At 39.5% G+C, this 22,699-nt stretch overlaps 1 protein-coding gene across 1 annotated transcript in view; it reads left to right on the forward strand.

Annotated features, from left to right (window-relative positions):
* Positions 1 to 22,435, forward strand: part of LOC115241273 (trichohyalin-like) — a 47,523-nt gene extending 25,088 nt beyond the window's left edge. The window contains 18 exon segments of the mRNA XM_029816942.1: positions 2,579 to 2,746; positions 5,646 to 5,813; positions 8,848 to 9,111; positions 9,472 to 9,858; positions 11,193 to 11,391; positions 11,394 to 11,467; positions 11,616 to 11,768; positions 11,867 to 12,055; positions 12,297 to 12,436; positions 12,720 to 14,940; positions 16,838 to 17,095; positions 17,456 to 17,643; positions 17,921 to 17,975; positions 19,282 to 20,200; positions 20,276 to 20,898; positions 21,133 to 21,486; positions 21,561 to 21,751; positions 21,962 to 22,435. Of these exon segments, the coding sequence (XP_029672802.1) occupies positions 2,579 to 2,746; positions 5,646 to 5,813; positions 8,848 to 9,111; positions 9,472 to 9,858; positions 11,193 to 11,391; positions 11,394 to 11,467; positions 11,616 to 11,768; positions 11,867 to 12,055; positions 12,297 to 12,436; positions 12,720 to 14,940; positions 16,838 to 17,095; positions 17,456 to 17,643; positions 17,921 to 17,975; positions 19,282 to 20,200; positions 20,276 to 20,898; positions 21,133 to 21,486; positions 21,561 to 21,751; positions 21,962 to 22,037 (6,627 nt within the window). The 3' untranslated portion in view covers positions 22,038 to 22,435.
* The last annotated feature ends 264 nt before the right edge of the window (positions 22,436 to 22,699 follow it).

Below are 22,699 nucleotides of genomic sequence, written 5' to 3' on the forward strand. Positions count from 1 at the left end.
TCTTCCGAGCCACCCTTGTTCCCCCTCCGTTTCCATCTATATGATTACCGTATTACGTAACGGAGTGTCTCGATGTATACCGTAGTCACTGTACTTGTTACTCTGTATATCTCTTTCTCTGTCTCTGTCTCAAACTCTCTGTCTTTCTACTGGCGTGAATCGTTGACCGACTGTGTGTCGCAATCATTATATTTCACGCATCTCATGTAAAAACTACACATCGGTCTCTAGACAAAACCTCGATGTGGTTCCTTAGAGAAAGACCGTTACACTCCCAGACTCATCGTCAAATTCATAAGATCAATCGTCAGTCCCTTGTCGCAAGAGCGAAAGGAACGAAGGACTTTCGTTCACCTCCGCTTATCATTCCAATATCGTCATGTGCGTGTGCGTGCGTGTGTGTGCGGCTTAATGACACCGTAGATAATCACGTAGACGTCATTGTCGTCGTAGTGACGAAGTCACCGATCTTCGTCACTTCGCCGATGATTTTGAAGATGGACGCGAGGCGATAATCTCGCCGTAATAAATGCCGTAATAGCTGCTGTCGATTAATCGATAGCTGGATGCTAGACGGGAGCGAGCTCAATTTCTCTTCTCAAATGGATGTATGCAGCAATGCATATTTCTCGAATATTCTCACGTTTGAGAAAAGAAATATTGATCGCTCGTTTCTCTTCTAGTGTCTTGATTAAATGTAGTACAAAACGCATGACAGAGGTCCTCTATTTTTACCTTGTTCGTATTAATAATTTTCATATTTAATTAGAATCTTTTATTGCATTTAAAGACGCATTACTTATTTTGCAGGAAATAAAAAAATTATTTTGTTATATAATAGAAGAAGTATTCGAAAAAATTCTAAGCAACATTTGGCTAAAAAATATTTGACTGAAAATACGGAATATATTAATTATTGTAAAAATAAAAATTTTAGAAGATACTTTTAGAAAATAAAATTTATTTACTTATATATTAAATTCAAAACCAAACAATCTATTCAAATTTATTATTGCATACCATTCTGAATCAATTGCCTTAAAGCAATTTAAAATTTTTTAATTTTAATTATTATTTTTCAATTAAGCTAACATTTCTTTCGATTTCAAAATTAAAACTACTAACTCTTGCAATACTATTATACTCAAAGAGGGCCTCTTTATTTAGATAGAAATTAGCTTAACTTATTAGTAGTAGCTGTTACGTATGTTACGACTCTGCTTCGAGATCGTCGCGAGATTTCGCGAATGGCGTTATGTCGCGACGAGCTCCATTCACACGGCCTATCGACAAATGTATATTTTTTACACTCTCAAGAAACACTGTTCGTGATTTTGTATCGTTTGCATCGATTACGCTGCATGCTTTGTACAAATCCTATCCGAGTACGACGACGATGTCTTTTTCCTTTTATTTCTTCTTTGCCTCTCTATTATATACCCGGGAAATTTGTGTATAATCAGGGCTACCAGTTCGGTCAATTAAGTCGATCAACTTCGACAGGTTAACTAACTCAACGATTTCGTCCTTCTTTCTAGATTATAGTTTTAGCCGTTGTAGATAGAAGTTAGTTAACCGTGATTAGCGCAAAGATATGCGAAAGAAAAGGAAAAAAAAAATATTATTTTAAAATTAAAAGATGTATTAATAAATTTCTCTCTGTATGTGAAAGTTTAAAGTTCAAGGAATCGAGAGCAATTCTTGAATTTAGATCTGAAACCGAAACTGGGGTGCTCGCTTACGTAGCTTCTTGTTTGACTTTATAATTAGGTCACGATTGTAATAGCTCGTACATCAGTATCCTTCGTTAAGTCGATCGAGAATCAAGAAAGTCGCATAAGCAAACGAAAACTAGCGGTGGGATCGAAGCAGGATGTGTCAATGCGATTTAATTTTTAATCTACGACACGGAAACTTCTCGCCGGATCGATCTTCTCGCGCTACGACGACGTAATTTTAATTAAAGTAATCTCGATCTTTCTCTCAAGAACAGCTCGTGTCAAAGTCCAATGGCAATTAAGTAACTTCGTAGTTATATCCCGCAAGGTTGTTCCCTCGGAAACCAATTTCGCGCGCAATTTGGATCAGGAATATTTTAAAATATGCGCCGCGATGCAGGCACAAAAAAGTGATTATATAAAAACAAACAAGAAAATATTTTCTATTGTAAGATTATTACAGTGTTATTTAAAAAATTAAAAAATCAGAAACATTAAATTTTTCTAATTAGTAACAAATCTTGCGACTACGACAGGTTTTCCTAATATCTTCAATCTTTCTTGAAAATTTTCATTTTTCCGTCATCGATCGCTCCATTTCAAACCTAAACGAACCCACCGCTACGATTTTGCGTGAAGAAGTATCGCTGCCGATAAAATGTACTTGTCACCGAGTTTTTATAAGACTGTTATCGCCGTCGTCGTACTCGGTCGCATGGCGGAGAGCCGGCAGGCAATTTTGACGCCTCCGTCGCTCGTCGCCGTCGTCGTTACACCGTCTGTTGTCGTCGTCGTCGTCGTCGCCAAGACGGTCGGGGCACAGGGACTGATCCTCTCCTGGACGACGAATCTTTTCGCAGCTGGACGAGCTCCGGACGGAGGTACAGCGACGGGACCAAGAGCTGCTGGGGATGTCGGCCAAGATGAAAACGCTGGAGGAGCAACACCAAGATTACCAGAGGCACATCGCCGTGCTCAAGGAGTCTCTCTGCGCCAAGGAGGAGCATTATAATATGCTGCAGGCCGATGTGAGTATAAGGTCGCGAGATTTCGCGAATGGCGTTATGTCGCGACGAGCTCCATTCACACGGCCTATCGACAACATCAGTGTAGAGACGAGCGTAGGTACGTACACGAAAATAAGAGACATTGACATGACATATCCTGAACATCTGTGTACCTTCGAGAGATTATCTTTCCTGTTCCCATCCTATATAACATTTTGTTTCCATCATACTTCGCTCTATACACATGTGCATATACATATATACTTATATATAAATATATATATATATATATATAATCTCTCTGTATGTGAAAGTTTAAAGTTCAAGGAATCGAGAGCAATTCTTGAATTTAGATCTGAAACCGAAACTGGGGTGCTCGCTTACGTAGCTTCTTGTTTGACTTTATAATTAGGTCACGATTGTAATAGCTCGTACATCAGTATCCTTCGTTAAGTCGATCGAGAATCAAGAAAGTCGCATAAGCAAACGAAAACTAGCGGTGGGATCGAAGCAGGATGTGTCAATGCGATTTAATTTTTAATCTACGACACGGAAACTTCTCGCCGGATCGATCTTCTCGCGCTACGACGACGTAATTTTAATTAAAGTAATCTCGATCTTTCTCTCAAGAACAGCTCGTGTCAAAGTCCAATGGCAATTAAGTAACTTCGTAGTTATATCCCGCAAGGTTGTTCCCTCGGAAACCAATTTCGCGCGCAATTTGGATCAGGAATATTTTAAAATATGCGCCGCGATGCAGGCACAAAAAAGTGATTATATAAAAACAAACAAGAAAATATTTTCTATTGTAAGATTATTACAGTGTTATTTAAAAAATTAAAAAATCAGAAACATTAAATTTTTCTAATTAGTAACAAATCTTGCGACTACGACAGGTTTTCCTAATATCTTCAATCTTTCTTGAAAATTTTCATTTTTCCGTCATCGATCGCTCCATTTCAAACCTAAACGAACCCACCGCTACGATTTTGCGTGAAGAAGTATCGCTGCCGATAAAATGTACTTGTCACCGAGTTTTTATAAGACTGTTATCGCCGTCGTCGTACTCGGTCGCATGGCGGAGAGCCGGCAGGCAATTTTGACGCCTCCGTCGCTCGTCGCCGTCGTCGTTACACCGTCTGTTGTCGTCGTCGTCGTCGTCGCCAAGACGGTCGGGGCACAGGGACTGATCCTCTCCTGGACGACGAATCTTTTCGCAGCTGGACGAGCTCCGGACGGAGGTACAGCGACGGGACCAAGAGCTGCTGGGGATGTCGGCCAAGATGAAAACGCTGGAGGAGCAACACCAAGATTACCAGAGGCACATCGCCGTGCTCAAGGAGTCTCTCTGCGCCAAGGAGGAGCATTATAATATGCTGCAGGCCGATGTGAGTATAAGCTCAATCTTTCTAATTTTCACGTTGAAAGATAAAATTGCAAAATTATATTTTTGAATTTTATCATTTAGGGAAAATAGTATCAAGTTGTGAAATAGACTTTGAAAGATATAAATATAAAAAATAATAATTTCTAAATCTCTTACTAAAAAAAAATAGTTTTTTAAGCTGTAGAAATATTTTTTGCATTATAATTATTTATATAATATTTTATTTTGTATTTTATATTTGAGGAGTTTGAGCTCTAAAGTAAATTTGCCATTATCTCATTGAATGTTTCTCGTAGATTTATTTTTCTATCTTTGAAGAGAACAATTCTTCAAGACTACGAAAGTTTTTAAATACATGAGAATTTACAAGGATTTTTGCCAAATGTATTTTCGGTAAACAAGTTTACCACCGATTTTATTGTTTTCTGTCACACCGATTCGAAACTAGAACGCGGCCGCAATCGATACCAAATTTCTAACCGCACCTCCGAAATTCAGACGTTTGTCGAATACATTCTCTATTATGTGAGAACAGTGAAATACTGTATCCTAATGCTATTACCTGAAAACGATACATACGAGATCGCTGTTCTAAATAAAGCCGTCGAGTCAATTTTTTCAGCTTTCACCCTTATATGAGTCTTTACAAATTCTTTTAGAAAAGTCGATAAAAGCCGGGATGAATGCGGAGGTTTGAAAAATTCTGTCAATAATCTAACGTGAAGCAAAACTAGGACAAAGCTGCGAAATCGAATTTGAACGAGGTGATAAAAAATGTTGACTCAACTCATGTATATCTTATGAATTTTAGAACGATTATCAATGCGAAAAGAATTCTCAATGCAAATTTATCTTTGTTTTCAATTCGAAAAGAGATTTTTTCATTTTTCTGCAAGATATAAGAATTTTGAATCCTTGTCTCATGTTTTGTAAAATCAATATAAATTAAAAGTTTATGATAATTAAAAACTACTTAACAATAGAAAAAATTGAAAACGATTATCTATTTCTGCCTAAATTTTACGTTGATATCATTCATCAAACATCAAACAGACTAAGATATCAGGAGAATCTCTGTCGATTAATCTCGCAAGACAAATTCGGGAGAAGAGGAAAAAGAGAAAAACATCCTAAGCCTTTGGAGAAGCCTTTCTAAGCCGAGGAAGATTTTTCGAAAGGACTTAAGTATAATCGGCACATGATTTCGATCAGCTGTTTGACAAATCGGTCCGACGAGTCGGAAGTCAAGTTAAAGCTGCAGCAAATTACGTGTCCGGGAGAGGCCACCAACGGCGAGAGGAAGGCCAAGCCGTCGCGGAAAACTGGGTCGAGCTTCTCTCTTCTCGTCTCTCCACCCTCGACCTCGACGTCGCGGCGCTCCGCGTCGCGTCGCGTGTACGTGCGTCGTACGTATTGCGCGTTGAATATTCCGGATTGGACTCGCCTAAAGACTTTCCTTCTCGTACCAGGCCCTCGGCAAAAACTGTCCTTTATTGTCAATCCTGGAAATTGAAAAATGTGCGCGTTCCGCAGGTCGAGGAGATGCGACAGCGGCTCGAGGAGAAGAACCGGATGATTGAGAAGAAGACGCAGGCGGCGATGCAGGCGCAACAGGAGCGCAATCGCATGAACACCGAGTTGACCGAGATCAAGGATCACATGGATATCAAGGATCGCAAGATCAACGTTCTGCAGCGCAAGGTAAGCTTCTTTCTCACCCTTATGTCGCTTAAACTTCCCCATTGAAGTCGGCAATCTTCGAAGGGCTTCGTCTATTTTCATACCGCTTTCGTCTACTTTCATCCACTTTCATCCGCTTTTCACAATACGACTATTCTCGCACGGACTCGTCCCCGTACTTTTATATTCATCAAGAATCCTACCACGCTTCATCGCGATTCATAACTCTCGGAACGGGCGAGCATTATGCGAGAAGATTGCCGGCACAAAGCAGACAACTTTCGCGAAATGAATTTCCTTATCGCGCGCAAGGCGGCGTTTGGTCTTACGTCTAAAGATGCAAATGTAAAAGCGGACGAGTCCGGTAAAGTGTATTTTCTTATCACGCGGGAACCAATTAGCGCTTAGGAAAATATTTACTTTGAGCAGGGAGCAGATTGCGAGTCGCGCGCGCGCGCCGCGATAGAATAATTATTCATTATTTTAAAAGAAAACACTGCAAAAAGAGCTATGAAGATTTTAATTATCGTATATCTTTTTCTTCATTATCTCTTCTAAAACTATAGAAACCTTATCACGCTTGCAATGTGCTCTTGCATAATAGATAGTATCATCTTTGTCTGGTTTTTGCATGTGAATGAAAAAGTCGGCGCTACAAACATAAGAAATTAAATAATAGAATAGCTCCGTGTATCGTCTTAATTATCACAAAAAAATTATTTGAAAAAATTATTTATTTATTTTAGAAAGCTATAGTTGCTGAAAAAATTTGCTCAATCTATAACAAAAAAAAATTTACATCTATAACAGCGAATATAATCCACATCATATGTTGGCGAACCCTTTTGTCTCAATATATCAAGAGGTAAAATATAATAGATTTTAATTAAATAGATATAGTAAATAATTAATATTATTTATTGTCAAAATAAGGTAGGAAATATATTTTAATGTCAAAATAATTCGGGACGAAAGAGTTGTAATCGACGAGAGTATATTTCGCATCCCACATAGTGAAGAAACGGAATGCGCATGAGTACAAGTTCGAATTCAATCAATCGCCTCGTGAATTGCAATCGGTTCTTTGAGAAAATTCCAGGGGCTGATCCCACGAGGGATGACGTACGTGTACTGACACTAGGTAATTCAGCATCGGTATCGATCGCATGTGCGACGACCAGGATATAGTAAGATGAGAGAACTTCGCGTGTGTCCCGTCGTGAAAACAAATATTTTGCACCTCTGACGCCAAATTCTAAGCAAAATTCGATAGTATAACTATATTTAATAATATTATTAATAATCCATATAGAAGAAGTATAAAAAAATATTATATCGTGCAAAGAATGAAAACGATGTATCAAAATCATGCATTATAATTAATTTTGCAATTTTAATCATTCTCAAAAATCAATAAATTCTATAAAATTCTGTTTTTATTGGCTATGTAATAAATGCTATAACAAAAATATATGCTACAGTTATCTCAGCTCTTTGCCCGTATGAAAGTGATTTTGAACCTGCTTTGACAGAGCTTTCTTCGCTTTTGATTATCGCTTCATCAGCTTTATGAATTAGGGGCGCGTACCGTGTACTCATAAAGTACCGAGTACTAATTGTCGGGACGACTGAAAAGGAGCAAAGCGTGTATTCAATGTTAATATGTACCATTTCCCCGGTGATGTTGCAATGCTATAGAGAGAAAGAGAGAGAATGCGCATGAGTGTCGGAAATTCGGCCGTCGATTCGGATGGCATGTGATGTGCGCGCGCGCGTTCATATGACGTTTCTTGCAATGTTTTGCTAGTCGATGTACAGTAATCGCGGGCGCAAATGCAGTTTGCGAGAACGTTGCGTTGCGTTTGCACTGTGCTTGCGCCCGCATGTGTTTTCCGTCACACTTCGTTTCTGTATTAATTCGCACCATACCTTTTTGTTGCGTTTCGTAGACGATAAAATATCATTTTTGTAGAATTAAGTTTCCTTCTTATTTTTTATCGTATGCTTTCTAGAATATTTTCTTTTACGATTGACAGCGAGAAATTAAATCCATAAAACGACAGTAGATTTATAGAAGGACGGACAGTAAACTCGTCCTGCGATTTAATATAAGTTTGCATTTTGATGTTCTGCTATTTTTGATTAGTGAATTTATTTATACGTGAATACGAAATTTATGTTGTTAATGGCGATTATTTGCGATTATTTTGCGTTATGTTCTGTGCAAAAGAGAGGAGATATTATATTAATTGACAAAATATAAAATATCCTAGATCCCTTCCTTTCACTCTTAATTATTTTATTATTTGATTAATAGATGATAGTAAGTAAATTATTTTATTCAATGTTATCGTATAATTTAAAATATGTCACATGCGCTTGTATGTATATAAGTTACTTTATAGTTTATATATTTCATTTATTTGTCTCTTGTGTCGTTATTATATTCATCGTAATCATATAATTATACAATATTTATGTTACGTATGCTATTCATAGAATCTATTATTTGCTTTGACACGAGCACCGTATTTATTTTTACATTAGCGTGCCTGTCGATGATGTCTGACAATGAGTATGATTATGTGAATAAAAGAAGACCGACGAAAGTGCGTTGGCAGGTAGGTGATGAGGTGACTTTACGTTAATTAACAACTTCATTGATATCTCACGGGACTTCATTAGCTACGTAGCGATTAACCGATAACGCGTTGAATTTATGATTCGTATAAAAATTATCCCGAATTTAATTTTCTAAATGTAGTATAACCGCGATATATCAATTTGTCTTTCCACGCTTTTTTATGCTTTCTTATCACATACAAAATATATGTAATAATTAACTATACTAACATATACAAACGTAACATTTGATACAAAAAATTTTCCATAACGTCAAAATTTGACTTTAAAATCAAATTATCTAAATTACCAAAGGATAGTATCACTTGTATATACAAAGATCAAATCAACATTTTCATTCGTACTAACAAATTGACTGATAAATAAGATGGCACACTCCTCATCTTGTGACTGAGTCCGTTGTTGACTGCAGATCGAGAATTTGGAGGACCTGCTGAAGGAGAAGGATAATCAGGTCGACATGGCCAGGGCCAGGTTGACGGCGATGCAGGCGCATCATTGCAGTAGCGAGGGTGCACTTAGCAGCCTTGAGGAGGCGATCGGAGATAAAGAGAAGCAAATGGCTCAATTACGCGAGCAAAGAGACCGAGCCGAGCAGGAGAAGCAGGAAGAAAGGGAATTGCATGAAAGAGAGCTCGCCGAGTATAAAATGAAGATACATACTTTGGAATCTGAGGTGAAATTAAATGGAAAATTAAACGGAAAAAATTTTTAATAAATTTTTTATGAGTTAAATCGTTTGCTCAGAAAGAAAAGACTAAATTAAGATACTAGATTACGTGATGAATAAATAAAGCCAACAAGAATATTTACAAGATGCGATAAAAATACAAAAGTCTTCCCTAAATTTATTTAGCTTAATTTAATTTTTATAATGATGTTTTGCAATATATATATATATATAGAATTAATATTATATCTTTGTCGCACGTTTACATTTATAACAAACTTCATAAATTATAGAAATCTAAAAAAGATAATGCATTATTTAAGAGAATACATTGTCACTAACAATTGTCCACGTGTTCTTCACTAGGTCGAGAAATTGGGCGCGCGATTGGAACGAGCACAGGCGGAAAAGGACCGGCTGGAGGCGAAGCTTGAAAGTTCGCAATCCGAGCTTGGCAAGAGCAAGGCCGAACTGGACAAGGCCGCGTCCGAGGTCGGACGCAGTGGCGCGGACTGGGAGGCTGCGAAGCAGCGATTAGCCAGGCTGGAGCTCGAGAATGAGAGGCTGCGACATGATATGGAACGATCGCAGGGATACGGTAGGGGCACGCTGAATTCGTCCCAGGAAATGGAGCGCATTCAGGAACGGGCCGACAAAGCGGCCGCCGAATTAAGGAGAGCTCAGGCGGAGCTGAGGGTAACGCAAGCGGACAACGAGAGAGCGCGTGCCGAGGCCGCGACCTTGCAAGAGAAGGTAATTATTTTGTTTTTTTTTTTATTATCGTACAATACATTGTCTTTATAATACGATATATGAATTTTTATATAATATAAATATTCGAAATGTGTGTCTCTTGCGTCACCAATAAATGTATTAAAAATTGAAAAATTTTGCAGCTTTTTTACGAAAGTTGCTAAGTTTAGTCCGTCGTAATTTATTAAAAGTACTTTCCATACTTTTCATCAAGGCTATATTTTGCTACATTTTAACATCATTGATCCATACATTACCAAGATAAACTGATATATTACGTTCTAGTAAGAATTGTTATTTACGGGAATATGAAAAAATCTCTCGTCCTGAAAATCGCGAAAGAGACGAAGCTCTCTTTCGGAGCATTTCAATCTCGCAAAAGCCTGAAATATCTCGATTTCTGGCGTCTCCCTTGCGGGAACGCGCTATTTATACGCCAATTACAACGCTTATCGATTGATCGGCACAGAAGTAACTTGAACTACTTTGCTGGAGCACACGTCGCCACACCGTGGTCTATTAATGGACGACTAAAGGTCCGCTTCGGACCACGACACGGCAGTTCCATTTCGACGAGCATTTTCCTCGAGGACCTAGTCCGTATCGGTCGCGTATTTACAGTCGGTTTTAATCGCGGATCGATTCGAACACGTTCCTTAACATCTATCTGAAAAATTTCCCTCGTTCTTCTTTTCTTCGCTGTACTATCTTCATCCTTCCAATAGGATCCAATTTCCAATCACGCCTCCGACCTGCAACCGACAGCAGAGTAACGATTCCGCCGCTTAAGTGACTGGAAAATTGCTCGCGCGCATTACCATATCACCCGCTTGGAACATGGAAGGAACACGGTTAAACGGTGTGCTTAAATTCACATTTTGCTCGGCTTGCCGTTGAGTTTGCCGCGCGATTCTTACGCGTCAAGATACTAGTTAATGACGGGGAGTAAAAAGTGTTACAAGAATGGATAACATAAATCTTTTTAAAAGTGGAAAGTCAGTCTCGTGTTTCAAATAATTTCTTCGTAATCAAGGAACTCTCCACCGCCATTTAAAGAGTATAAGCACATGAAAAAGACACATTCCTCAACAATGTTAGAAGTACGCATAAATTTTCACATTAAAGAAATGTAATTGTTTTCCTTTTTATGTAATTTTTTATACATTAAAAATTCTTAAATAAATTATAAAATCTTAAAATTTTTAAGAGTATCAAATACACGCGAGCATGATTAATTCGCGGAAAAGTATTCAAATTTGCTCGAAGGCTGCTTTCCTGTGGTTAGATATGCGAGGCGAAAAGCATCAGCAAAATTTTTCTTTTCATCGTTCAAGGTGGAGAAAAGTCAGGGCGAGGTGTACAGGCTCAAGGCCAGGCTGGAGAACGCTCAAGGGGAACAGGAGAGTCTGCGGGAAGAATACGATCGAGCACAAGCGTCCGTGGCTCGTCTTCACGCCGAAAGGGACAAGGCGATCGGCGAGCTCGAAAAGTCGCAAGAGGAGCTCGAACGTACACAGGCCACCCTAGGCAAGGCACATTGGATAAGACGCAGAGCGAGGTTGATACGCTGCAGGAGAAGCTCGATAAGACGCAGACGGAAATTCGTAGAGTAAGTAGTTTCGAATAAATCGAAAATAATTTATCATTTTATTTCATCTTTAATCCTCTGTATATCGAAAGACTGTTAATATTTTTATTAAACTATGTATATATTTTATTTATTTATTTAATTAAATACGACGCAATAATTATTGTAGATGCAAATGGAGAGAGAGAAACAGAACTACGACTTCGAGAATCTGCAGAGTCAGCTTGACAAGGCGTTAGGACAGTCGACGAGAATGCAGAAAGAGCGAGAGGCGATTCAACTCGAGGTCGATCGACTACAGGACAAATACGAGAAGGCTCAAGTGAGTATAATAATTCAAAAATATAATTAACTATAAGAATTATATTTATAAATCGACTATCAATAATAATTTGATTTGTCTCTTGATCGTTTCTTCAGGTCATAATGCAACGGCTGCAGAAGGAGAGGGACAGCTTCCAGGAGGAGATGGAGAAGATGCACGAGAGGATAGAACTGCAGCAGAATCAGATTAGCAAGATGCAACGTGAGAAGGAAAACATACTGTCGGAACTCGATCTGGTCAAGGAGAGATGGGAGAAGGCGCACAACACTCATCAAAAATTGACGGTAAGAATAATTAATTTCTTGCTATTCTTATTATAGTACTGCACATTATCTTTTTATATCTCTTAGTCTCTTTATTTATAATGTCTTAAGAAACATATATATATGTTTCTATATTATATAATAAAGCATGCTTCACTTTATGGACTAATGTAGGTATAATATTATTTTGCAAAAAAAAAATTACGATAAAAGAGAAAAATAAAATTAATAATTTATTTTTCTCGAAATTGCGGTGAAATAGTTGGAGCGAGATGACGCTTTGACTGAAATCCAGATCTTAAAAGAGAAACTGGAGAAGGCTCAATACACTCTGAATAAAGCTCACGAGGAACGGGAGAACACCGCAAAGGAATTCGAGAAGATGCTGGAGAAATATGATAGGTAATACGTTTAGCGGGTATCTGCATCGGAAGGACTCAATCGTTTCGAGTATATCCCGACGAGTGTTACGTTCAGTAAACGTAGCGATATCTTAAAGTTTTATTTGATTCAATATTATCATACAAAAAGAAATATTTTTAAAAAATATTCCAAATAACTTTATGCACACATTTTAATTTTATGCACCACTGATAGAATTTTCGCAAATGTAGAAAATTAGGTAGATCGTAGCGAAAAAGGCAGAGGCTATTCCGAGGCTAAATATCTCACGGCGATGTGGCAGGGGGCAGAGCGAGGTGTACCGTCTGCAGAACCGCATCGACGTGATGGAGGCGGACAAGGACCGGCTGGAACTGGAGGCGGAAAAGCAGCAGATGCTGGCGGCCAAGTCGCGCGAGGAGGCACGCAAGGCCCAGGAGGAACTGACCCGGGTGCAGGAGATGTACGACCGCGCGGCTTTGCAGCTCGGCCGCACCAAGGAGCACGAGGAGAAGTCGAAGGAGAGCATCGATCGGCTTAGCGTCGATCTGGAGATGGTGCGCGAGCGTTACGAGAAGTCGCAGATCGAGCTACGACGCTTGCAGAACGAGCGCGAGAAGGTGGTAGGCGACAACGAGCGCATCAGCTTCGAGCTGGAGCGCGCGCATTCGCAGCTCAACAAGGCGCAGGCGGCCACGGAGAAGACGCAGGAGGAGCTCGCGCGTATGCAGCTAGAGATCGAAAAGATGTACGAGAAGCACGATCGTCAGCAGGCTGAGGTGAGAAAGGCGCAGGCCGAGGCGGAACGACTGCGTACCGAAGCGGAGAGCTCTCGCGAGGAGTGCGAGAGGTACGCGACCCGTTTCGGCAAGTACCAGGAGAACCAGGAGCGGCAGAAGGAAGAGCACGAGTGGGCGAAGCTGGAGGTGGAACGACTACGTGACCGTCTGGAGAAGGCGCTGGCGGAGCTCGAGCGCGCACGGAAGGCCGAACAGGACGCCTCGAGGCTGCGCGCCGATCTGGAGCGTGCGGAGGGCGTACGAGGTAAATACCAGTACGAGCAGGAAAAATGGCAAAGCGAAGGTAGTAGGCTACAGCAGGAGGTGAACAAGCTGCGCGAGCGGCTAGACAGCCGCGAGGCCGAGCTGAAGAGGACACAGTCGGGCAATGCCGAGCTCGAGACGAAGCTGCACGAGACGCAGCTTCAACTCGAGCGGGCGCGCGACGAAACTGGCAAGGCTTCGGCGCAGCAGGAGCGTAATCGCTCGGAGATCGAGCGCGCGAGGATCGAGGCCGAGAAGATCCGTGATCGTCACGACAAGATAAAATCGCGGGCGGAGGCTCTCGAAGCGGACAACGAGAAGTTGCGCGTGGAGATCATACGGCTGGAGCGGCTGATGCAGACCGAGGGTAAGACAAGATCGGAGAGCGCGAGCATCGAGGTAGAACGTCTGCGCGCCAGCCTGGACAAGGCTATAGTGGCACGCGATCAAGTCGAGCTAGAGGCCGGTAGACTAGCGAAGGAACTTGAGAAGACGCATCTACAGACCACCAAGTATCAGGAAGCCGCCGATGCTACCAAGAAAGAGCTCGAACGTCTCGCTGCGGATGTTCAGCTACTGCGGGAGGAACGCGAGGCATTACGCCAAGAGTTGCGTCGCGTGCAACAACAGCAGCAGCAACAACAACAGCAGCAGCAGATTGCCGGAAACGAAGAGTTCGCCCGACTCCAGTACGAACTGCAGTTGGCGCAGCGCGAGCGCGACAAGATGGCAGCGATCCTGGAGAATCGGGAGAAGCATTCGGAAAAGTTGAAGGAGAAGCTAGAAGCGGACGCGAAGCAGCTGCAGGTTGAGCGCGATCAGTTGGTGATACAGCTGGAGAAGTCGCAGGAGATGTTGGTGAACTTCCAGCAGGAGTTGAGCGCGAACGAGGCCGAGCTCGAGCGTCAGCGCGACGAGGCCCGTCGTCTTCAGCAGCGGGCCCAAGCGCAGACGCCCGATCGCGCCGCCAAGGAGGCACTTGATGCACAGATGCGCGAGGTACAGCGACTGCAGCAACAAGTGCAGAGCGTTCAACAGGCGCAGCAGAAGGAACGACAACGTGCCGAGCAGGCGGAGAAGCGAGTACAGGAGTTGCAGAAGCAGTTGGCGTCGCGCGGGGCCGAGACGACGCAATCCGACGTGGCTCAGCTTGAACAGTGGCGGAAACTCTGCGAGACGGAACGGCAACGAGCGGACACGGCTGAGCGCGAGGCCAGCGAGCTGCAGAAGCGGATACAGGCGACGGAGCGGCAGTTGCACGCGCATCAGCAGCAGATCCAACAGATGCAGGTCACCATGCAACAACAGCAGCAGCAGCTCCAACAGCAGCAGCAGCAGCCTTCGCAGCAGAACGGCCAGGAGGTTACCAGGCTGAAGAAGGAGCTGGAACGCGCGCGCGAGGATATTAAGCAGGCGACAGTGGAACGCGAGCGGTTTCAGGCGCAGCTCGAGATGCTGTGTCAGGAACTGGAGAAGAATCAGGTTAGCGGCCGCAGCGGTGCCGATCTCACGCCGCGCTCGCTCGCGCTGCTGACGATAGTCCACATCACTCGCCATCCACACCATCACCATAAGCACCATCACTATCTCCATCAGTACCTGAACCATCATTACCACTATCCCGCGCATTCCGCTCGCATTCTGTAAAAAAAAAGATCGAGTCAATCGAGTTTCGTCGAGAGAGCGAAGAGAAAAACGTCTCGTCTCTTCTCTTTTTTCTTCCCCCTCTTCTCCGAAGACAGACACGCCTGATGGACTTTTACACACGTTGACAGAAAAAATATATTTATATATATACATATAATAAACAGATATATATGTGTGTAAATATATGCGTAACTCACGTTGAGAGACAACCAGATACGCTGCACTATGCACCATTCACGTGTGCACATCTCTCTTATCTTACATTATTGACAACGATGTCGCAGCACAGCGCAACGTCCCTTCGCTAAGGAGTTCGTCGATCCTTATTCCAATAACAATTTTTCTTTTCATAATTCCTCTCTTCTCGAAAAGACTATTCCTTTCTTCCAAGCACCGCTATTTGTCGCTCATTGCTATCGGAATATGTTCGAAGTTTTCATTGTTATGATTATATTATCCTCTTTGTTGTTACGTCATTGTTATTGTTATTGTCATTATTATTCTCTCGGTAATACATTATTATTATTATTATTATTAACTATTATTATCGTTATGGTTGTATTTTTGGTTGCCCGCACCGGCACTGTAATTATTATTGTTATATTATTATATTGTTGAAGAAAGCGAGCGCGTGAGGAAATGAAAAATATGGGTAATAGAAATACAATATAAAAAGAAATTGATAAGATTGAATGAAAACAAATTTAAGTAATGCAATTTTTAATTAAAAATTAAAGTAAATAAAAGTACTGATTATTACCCGCTCGCTTTTTCTCAATTATTATTATTACTATATTTAATCATATTACTATTACTGCTGCGTTTATGTCGCGTATTTAATATGACAGCAAAAAGTAATCGTGAATACTTTTATGTTGGATAGCATGCACTGCATCGATGAGATGGGGAAATATTGTTTCACTTTCGAGATCTTTTCGTCGAACTCTTAAATTTTCGTACATAGATATTTTTCATGTAAGAAATTAACATAACAATGTCAGCTAACGGTATTTTAAAGTAAATTAATTTTAAAGCGAACGGTATCCTCCTCTCTCTGATTGGTGCACACTTTGGGCATTTTGCTCATGTAAATATATCTCTCATCGTAGATATACATTATCTTATATTCGCCACGTTTTTTATCACGATATATCTCTGTGTATGTACATCTTGCTGTAATCATTAGATATGGAAGAGTTTCTGTGTGTAATGTCGCGTTTGATTCGTTTTATTATTATTATTATTATTATTATTATTGTTATTATTATAATTCATCTATCATGCATTCATAATTTTGTCACGTCGATCATTTGGCCGGCAGAACGCAACACTCTCGATTTTCTCTAAAAATCTACTTTCTTATCTCATATCTTTACAATAATCTAAAATACGAATTACTTGGCAGAAATGAAGTATCGATCAATTTTTATTCTGCGAAAGCGAGAAGATCGAGGGTTGACGATAGCCTTTTGCGATCTAATTGCACTTTGGAAATTGAAATTTACACACAAACGAGGTATCTATAGGAAAGCACGTTAAGCCAAAGTGCAAGTAGACGGTCGTCGATTTTGCATTTTGGAATGGTCATTATCATTACGGCACACATCAGCTTCTCTTTCTCTCTTTGTCTCGCAGTTGATTTTCTGCTAATTAAAAGAAATAAAAAAGAATAAAACGTGCATGCGACAAAAGCGCGAGGAATACGCTACAGTCGATTTCTTCATAAATGCAGGTGGACTTGCACGAGGCGAACAAGAAACTCCAAGCTGGCGCAGCGAAAGCTGGCGCCGATACTATCCAAGAGAGGAAACAGCTGGAGGAACAAAGACGACAATTGGAAGAGCAGAGAAGACAGACGGAGGAACGGGCGAAGTCCATAGATCAGAAAGCTAGAACGATGGAGGAGAAGGAGAGGATGCTCCAAAGTCTCGACCAGGATCTGAAGAAGAGAAAGGCGAGAATGGACCAACTGGAGCAGCAACTACAGAAGGTGATTGCATTCTTGTCACAACATTTTGATTCTAACATAGTTATATACATATACATATATATGATTATTTTAATAATTTTTAATCTCGAATAGTTCTGGAATAAAATTCACAAAAGCTAATTGCACAAAAATGATAATTTAAATTACAACACGAAATGTTTTCAAATTTGCGAAAATATGAAATTCAAGTGTTAATAAATAAATATTTTAATACATTTTTATTAATATATATAATTATTACTATAATAATGTAGATTTCTCAGATAAAATTTAATGAAATTTCTTATGAACTTTCTTAGGATTTATCTTATTTTTAGATAGTTTTTCTTTAACACAATAATATTGCTTTGACATGCACAGAGTGGTGGAGCGCCAGACAAGAGATTAGCGGAAATGCAAAAGGCTCTCGAAGCTGCCGAGAAGGATTTGGAAAAGGCAAAGGAAGAATCGAGCAGAAGCTCTGCCGAAACCGAAAGGCTACTGCAGCTCGTGCAGATGACTCAGGAGGAACAAAACTCCAAGGAGAAACAGATCAGAGATCTTCAAGAGTGAGTGCTATCTGAAATATGATAAGGCGTTACAAATACGTTCCGTATAATTATTTTTTACGATATTAATATTTTACTTTTAAACATACCAATATAGTGCAAACATAAAACAATAACAATATATTTTTAAATGCTTATATATAATATACTTATAAAAGAGAGAGATATGCATTACATGAACTTTTTATTAATTTAAATGATATTTATCTCAAGAGAAAAAATAGTAATTTAATGTTTCACATTATTAACTCTCTTGCTCTTGATTTTTCTATCGCAGTGCACTCAAAACCGCACAAGCCAAGTTGAAACAAGCTACAACTGCACAGCAAGAGGTCAGTATATCTTTATTTGTTCAATAATATATGATCAGAAAAAATATAAATTAATTATAATTTACATATTATAACATATTCTCTTCTACCTACTAATCTACTAACTACGTGTCTTCTAATATTTTCCACGCTGCTTTCGGATGCATACACGACAATCGCACACTCTGTATGCACATCGTTGCTTATTTCCATTCGGCTTTTCTTCAATGTTAACAATATAATAAACAACAAAACAAAAACATATTGCGTCTTCGAAACATTGCAAACAGGCGGGACCCGCCGGTTTCCTAAAAAGCTTGTTCTAAGGTCGATTTTTGTTGGAGACGCCTCTCCTCCGTTCTTTTTAGTACAATTTGCATATTATTAAGCAAGACTATACGAGTATAGATATACGAGAGACTTAAACGAAGGATCGACGTAGATCCACCGATGGACAAAACACACGTCGAGACATATAATTATTTTACGTAAAATGCTGCGACCATTGTTAACGTATTTAATAATTATAGCGAAAGGATAATAACGATAATAACACAACAATAACTTGACATATAAATATAAATATAAATATTGAAGATATAAATATAAATACAGGTATAAATATACAGAGGATAAATTATAAATATAAATATTAACGAGATGACGCGAGAGAAGACGACAACGGCAACAATAACGTTAATTAATTATTATTATATCGAAGAAAGACCGAAGTATATATATACATACATATGCGTACACACAAGAAATACGGACACACGCGCATTTACCTGTATATACAAATACTATTACCTACACGGCCGCGAAAAAATATACGTATGTAGGTGTATATATGTATGCACACACGTAAATATAAATATAAATACGAGTTTAAATATTCAAGAGAGAGAGAGAGAACGAGAGAAAAAGAGAGGAAAAGAAAATCAGATGGCAAACGGCAGACGCGAAGAGAAAGAAAAAACCAACAAAGGAAAGAAGGACGATAATTCAGTGGATAATAATAATAATAATAATAATAATAATAAAAATATATTGAGACTCTCACAAAATAAACAAATTGATAACGAGAATCGAGGATTTATCATGAAATTATTTGAAGACGCATACTTCTGCATCCTTCGCACCGATCGATGAACACACATCACATATATACACACAAAAGCCTGAATTAAAACATCATGCATTCACCTTCCTCTATTTCCTTCTGTGTGTTTCCCTATTCTTTATTTTCGTTATCTCCATCCCGTACATTTCGTCATTTTGCCACTTTGCCAACAAACGTCGCTTCGGCACACATACCGCACGCTAGTCCCAGGATAACAAGGATGAATCGTGCTCCTGGCGAGAGGCACTAGAGACGAAGAATCATACCATATCCAAACTAGAAAAGAAAATAGAGAATCTCCAGCAGGATTACGACAAGTATAAGGATTTGTTGAATGACTCGAGCAATAATGAATCCTGGAAGAAGGAAGTAGAGGAGAAGAATCAACGTATTGTCCAGCTGGAACAAGAACTGGAACGCTCCGAGAACGTAAAAAACGACAAAACGAGCAAAAACGTCGAAACGCAGACGGAAATATATAAGAATTTTTGTAATCCAGATACGAAGAATCGGCGAATCGTTGCGCTAAAGCGGCAGGTGATAGCCTTGAGTAATTCTTTGAAAAATCATGCGAGGAAATCGACAGAATCCTCCGAGAAAGACAACGATAATAAAATGAACAAAAAAGTCGAAGAGACCTGGAAGCAGGAAATGGAGATGAAGAATCGACGCATCGTCGAACTAGAGCAGGAAATGGCATTGCTGGAAAACCTACTGCGGGAAAACGTGGACGTACAGATACTGCGCGATCTCGAGAAGATGATGGATGGAAAGTCCAGACGGATCGAGGAGCTAGAAGATGCCGTAAAGGAGCTCGAGATCTTTCTCAAGGAGGACGTAAAGGAGATGCGCGATCTGCGTTATCAGATATCGCTCGATAAAGAGCATATCGTGGCGCTGGAAAGGTGTATCCAGAAATACAGTCTCACAAATGCGGGGATCGACAAAACAAGGATCATAGAGCTGGAGGAGATGGTGACGAGCCTGGAGGACTACGTTAGAGAGCATGATGTCGACGGTTTTAAGCGAAAGCTGCAGGATCGGGAGTGCAGGATCAATCAGTTAGAGAACCAGATCATTGACCTGAATAAGAAGCTGTCGAAATTTGGGGAAAATCAATCAAGTAAATAAAATCTTTATTAAACTTTTTTCAATTTTTATCTATGAATATTACTTTTTATTCCTTTGTTATTCTTAGACGGAAATACATCGAAAAAAAGCAACAATAGAATGGCCTGGGAGCTGGAAGAAGAACAAAAAATGAAAGATGTGACGCATATTATTTCTAAAGAAAATAGAAAATTCCAAGAATGCGAGCTGCAGATTGTCGAGCAGCAAGATAAGAACCTAAAAATGGAGCTGCGAGAGAAAGAGCAAAAGATGAAAGAAATGGGATACGACATTTCGGAAAAGGATAACAAAATACAGAAATACGAGCAGCAGATCGTCGAACAACAGAACAAGCTGTTGAAAATGGAGAAAGAAATGGCCGAGTTGGAAAAGGAATTGTACATTATAGAAGACATCGATGCATTAAAGGAGACGATCAGGATAAAAAACGAGAGGGTGCAAGAACTGGAGATGGAAGTCAATTCTCTGGAGACTTCGCTTGGTGAGAGGATTGACGTCGCAATCGAAGAACTGATTGCGGTTCTAAAAGAAAAGGAGAAGATACAAGTTCACTTGAAGGAAGATCTCGCGGACAAAGAGAGCAAGATAGAAGAGTTGGACGCGGCTCTTCGCCAGAGTATCGCAATTACGGACGAGACCGAGAGAAAATTCAAACACGAAAAGAAGCTTAGAAAGGAGGCAGATCAAAGAGTGAGTCGAGAAAATATTTACACAATACATTCAGTTCTTTTATATCAATTTTTATGGCACACGTTCGAGTTAACGAGATATAAAATATACAGTCATTACAAATAAAATCTATTTATCTGCCAGAAAATATTAATAATATAAATTGTAATTTAATTTATTTTTTATTTTCTAATTAATTACTTATAATGCAACGCAGCCTTAGAATGTTGCTGAAAAAAATTTTCTGTTATTTAGATCGCCGATTTGGAAAAGAAGATCGCAGTTATGCATGCTGCCTCGGCCATGAAATGCATCACGTGCAAACCACTTCTTTACAAAATATTCAAAACTGAAGAAAAACTCCTCCAATCGAACCAAGAAAAGACCGATCAGCTGCAAGAATTGCATCAGACAAAGTGCGTTTTTCAAGTTAATTCAGGCCAACAGTTTGATCTCGACGGACGCGAAGCTTTAAAACTTGCCCTTTCCGAGAAGGACGCTCATTTAGCTTTGCTGGAACATTCAGGTATTAAAACTCTGACGCAAGTGGATCAGGCAAAGAAACTAAAAGCTGATAAGAAGATATTACTCGATAGGCTAAGAGAGGAGGTGATTTGGAAATTGAACAAATCCTTCATGTTTATAATATCACTGATATTAATCATTGATATTAATATTTTTAGGATGAAAAAAGTATCAATCTGGACTTGAAATTGGAAACAATACCGCAATTAATTGAGAAAATTTCCGACGACAACGATAACAATAATAATAATTCCTTTGACGATCACCCTAGCAAGATTAATTCATCCAGACCAACTACTATGAATGGCGACAGCTCGCCGATATCAGCTACTGCGAGTTGCGAGCATTCGTAAGTTGCCAATAATTTTCTTTTTAATTAAAAGTTTGCCAAATTATATGACTAAATAATTAAAGTCAAAAGATTTTCCCGACAAGATATCAACAATTTAAAACATAAAAATAAAAACTATTATAAGTGATTGTTACACTTGTGTGTAATGTTCCAAAAATTTTTGTATATTAAATATTTAATTAATCAAAGAACCGCGACATTTTGCAGAACAAAGGCATCGACGGTTTTCAATATGAGAGACGGAGAAGATAACTCGCAAGTTCATCAACAGGATGCCAGATAAGTACTCGAGGTTTCTTCTACGGTATTTCGAAGTATCAGTCTCTTCGTTATCTCAATGTTGTCATACGCACACACATTCGCGAACGTAGAGACAGTCTATAGAGCATCCTTAGAAACATAGTGGAAAAGAAACCGAAACGAACAACAACTACACACCAACAGTAAAACTACAATATATCATCTATAATAACAACTACAGCAACAACCAACACGCCTGCCTGTATATCGCTCATTACTCATCATCATCATCATCTTCTTTGTCATCATTCATCATTAATCGGCATCTCATCGTCCACGTGGCACATTGTGCTTGAAGGAATTGGCAAGATCAAGAAGCCGGAAGCTTCTTCAAACTGCTGGTAACTCAAATTGATTAACATCCGATTGTTTACAATGTATAAAATATGATTAAAGTCAAAAGATTTTCCCGACAAGATATAATTAAAATATTAGAGAGATGAACAAAGAGAATAATACAAAATCAATATATAAGTTTTAAATAATTTATTGAGAGGAGCAGAGTATATGATGATAATATTATGAATCTTATTCTAATTTATAATATCAATGAAACAAGATTCGCATAAATTACGATTCTATATTTTTTGGATCTTGATATTTCCAAATATCGTTTATTTTTTTTTAAATATCCAAATCAAATAT

The sequence above is a fragment of the Formica exsecta genome, unplaced genomic scaffold, assembly GCF_003651465.1.
Source record: "Formica exsecta isolate Colony F162 unplaced genomic scaffold, ASM365146v1 scaffold475, whole genome shotgun sequence".
In the NCBI taxonomy this organism is placed as follows: Eukaryota; Metazoa; Arthropoda; class Insecta; order Hymenoptera; family Formicidae; genus Formica; species Formica exsecta.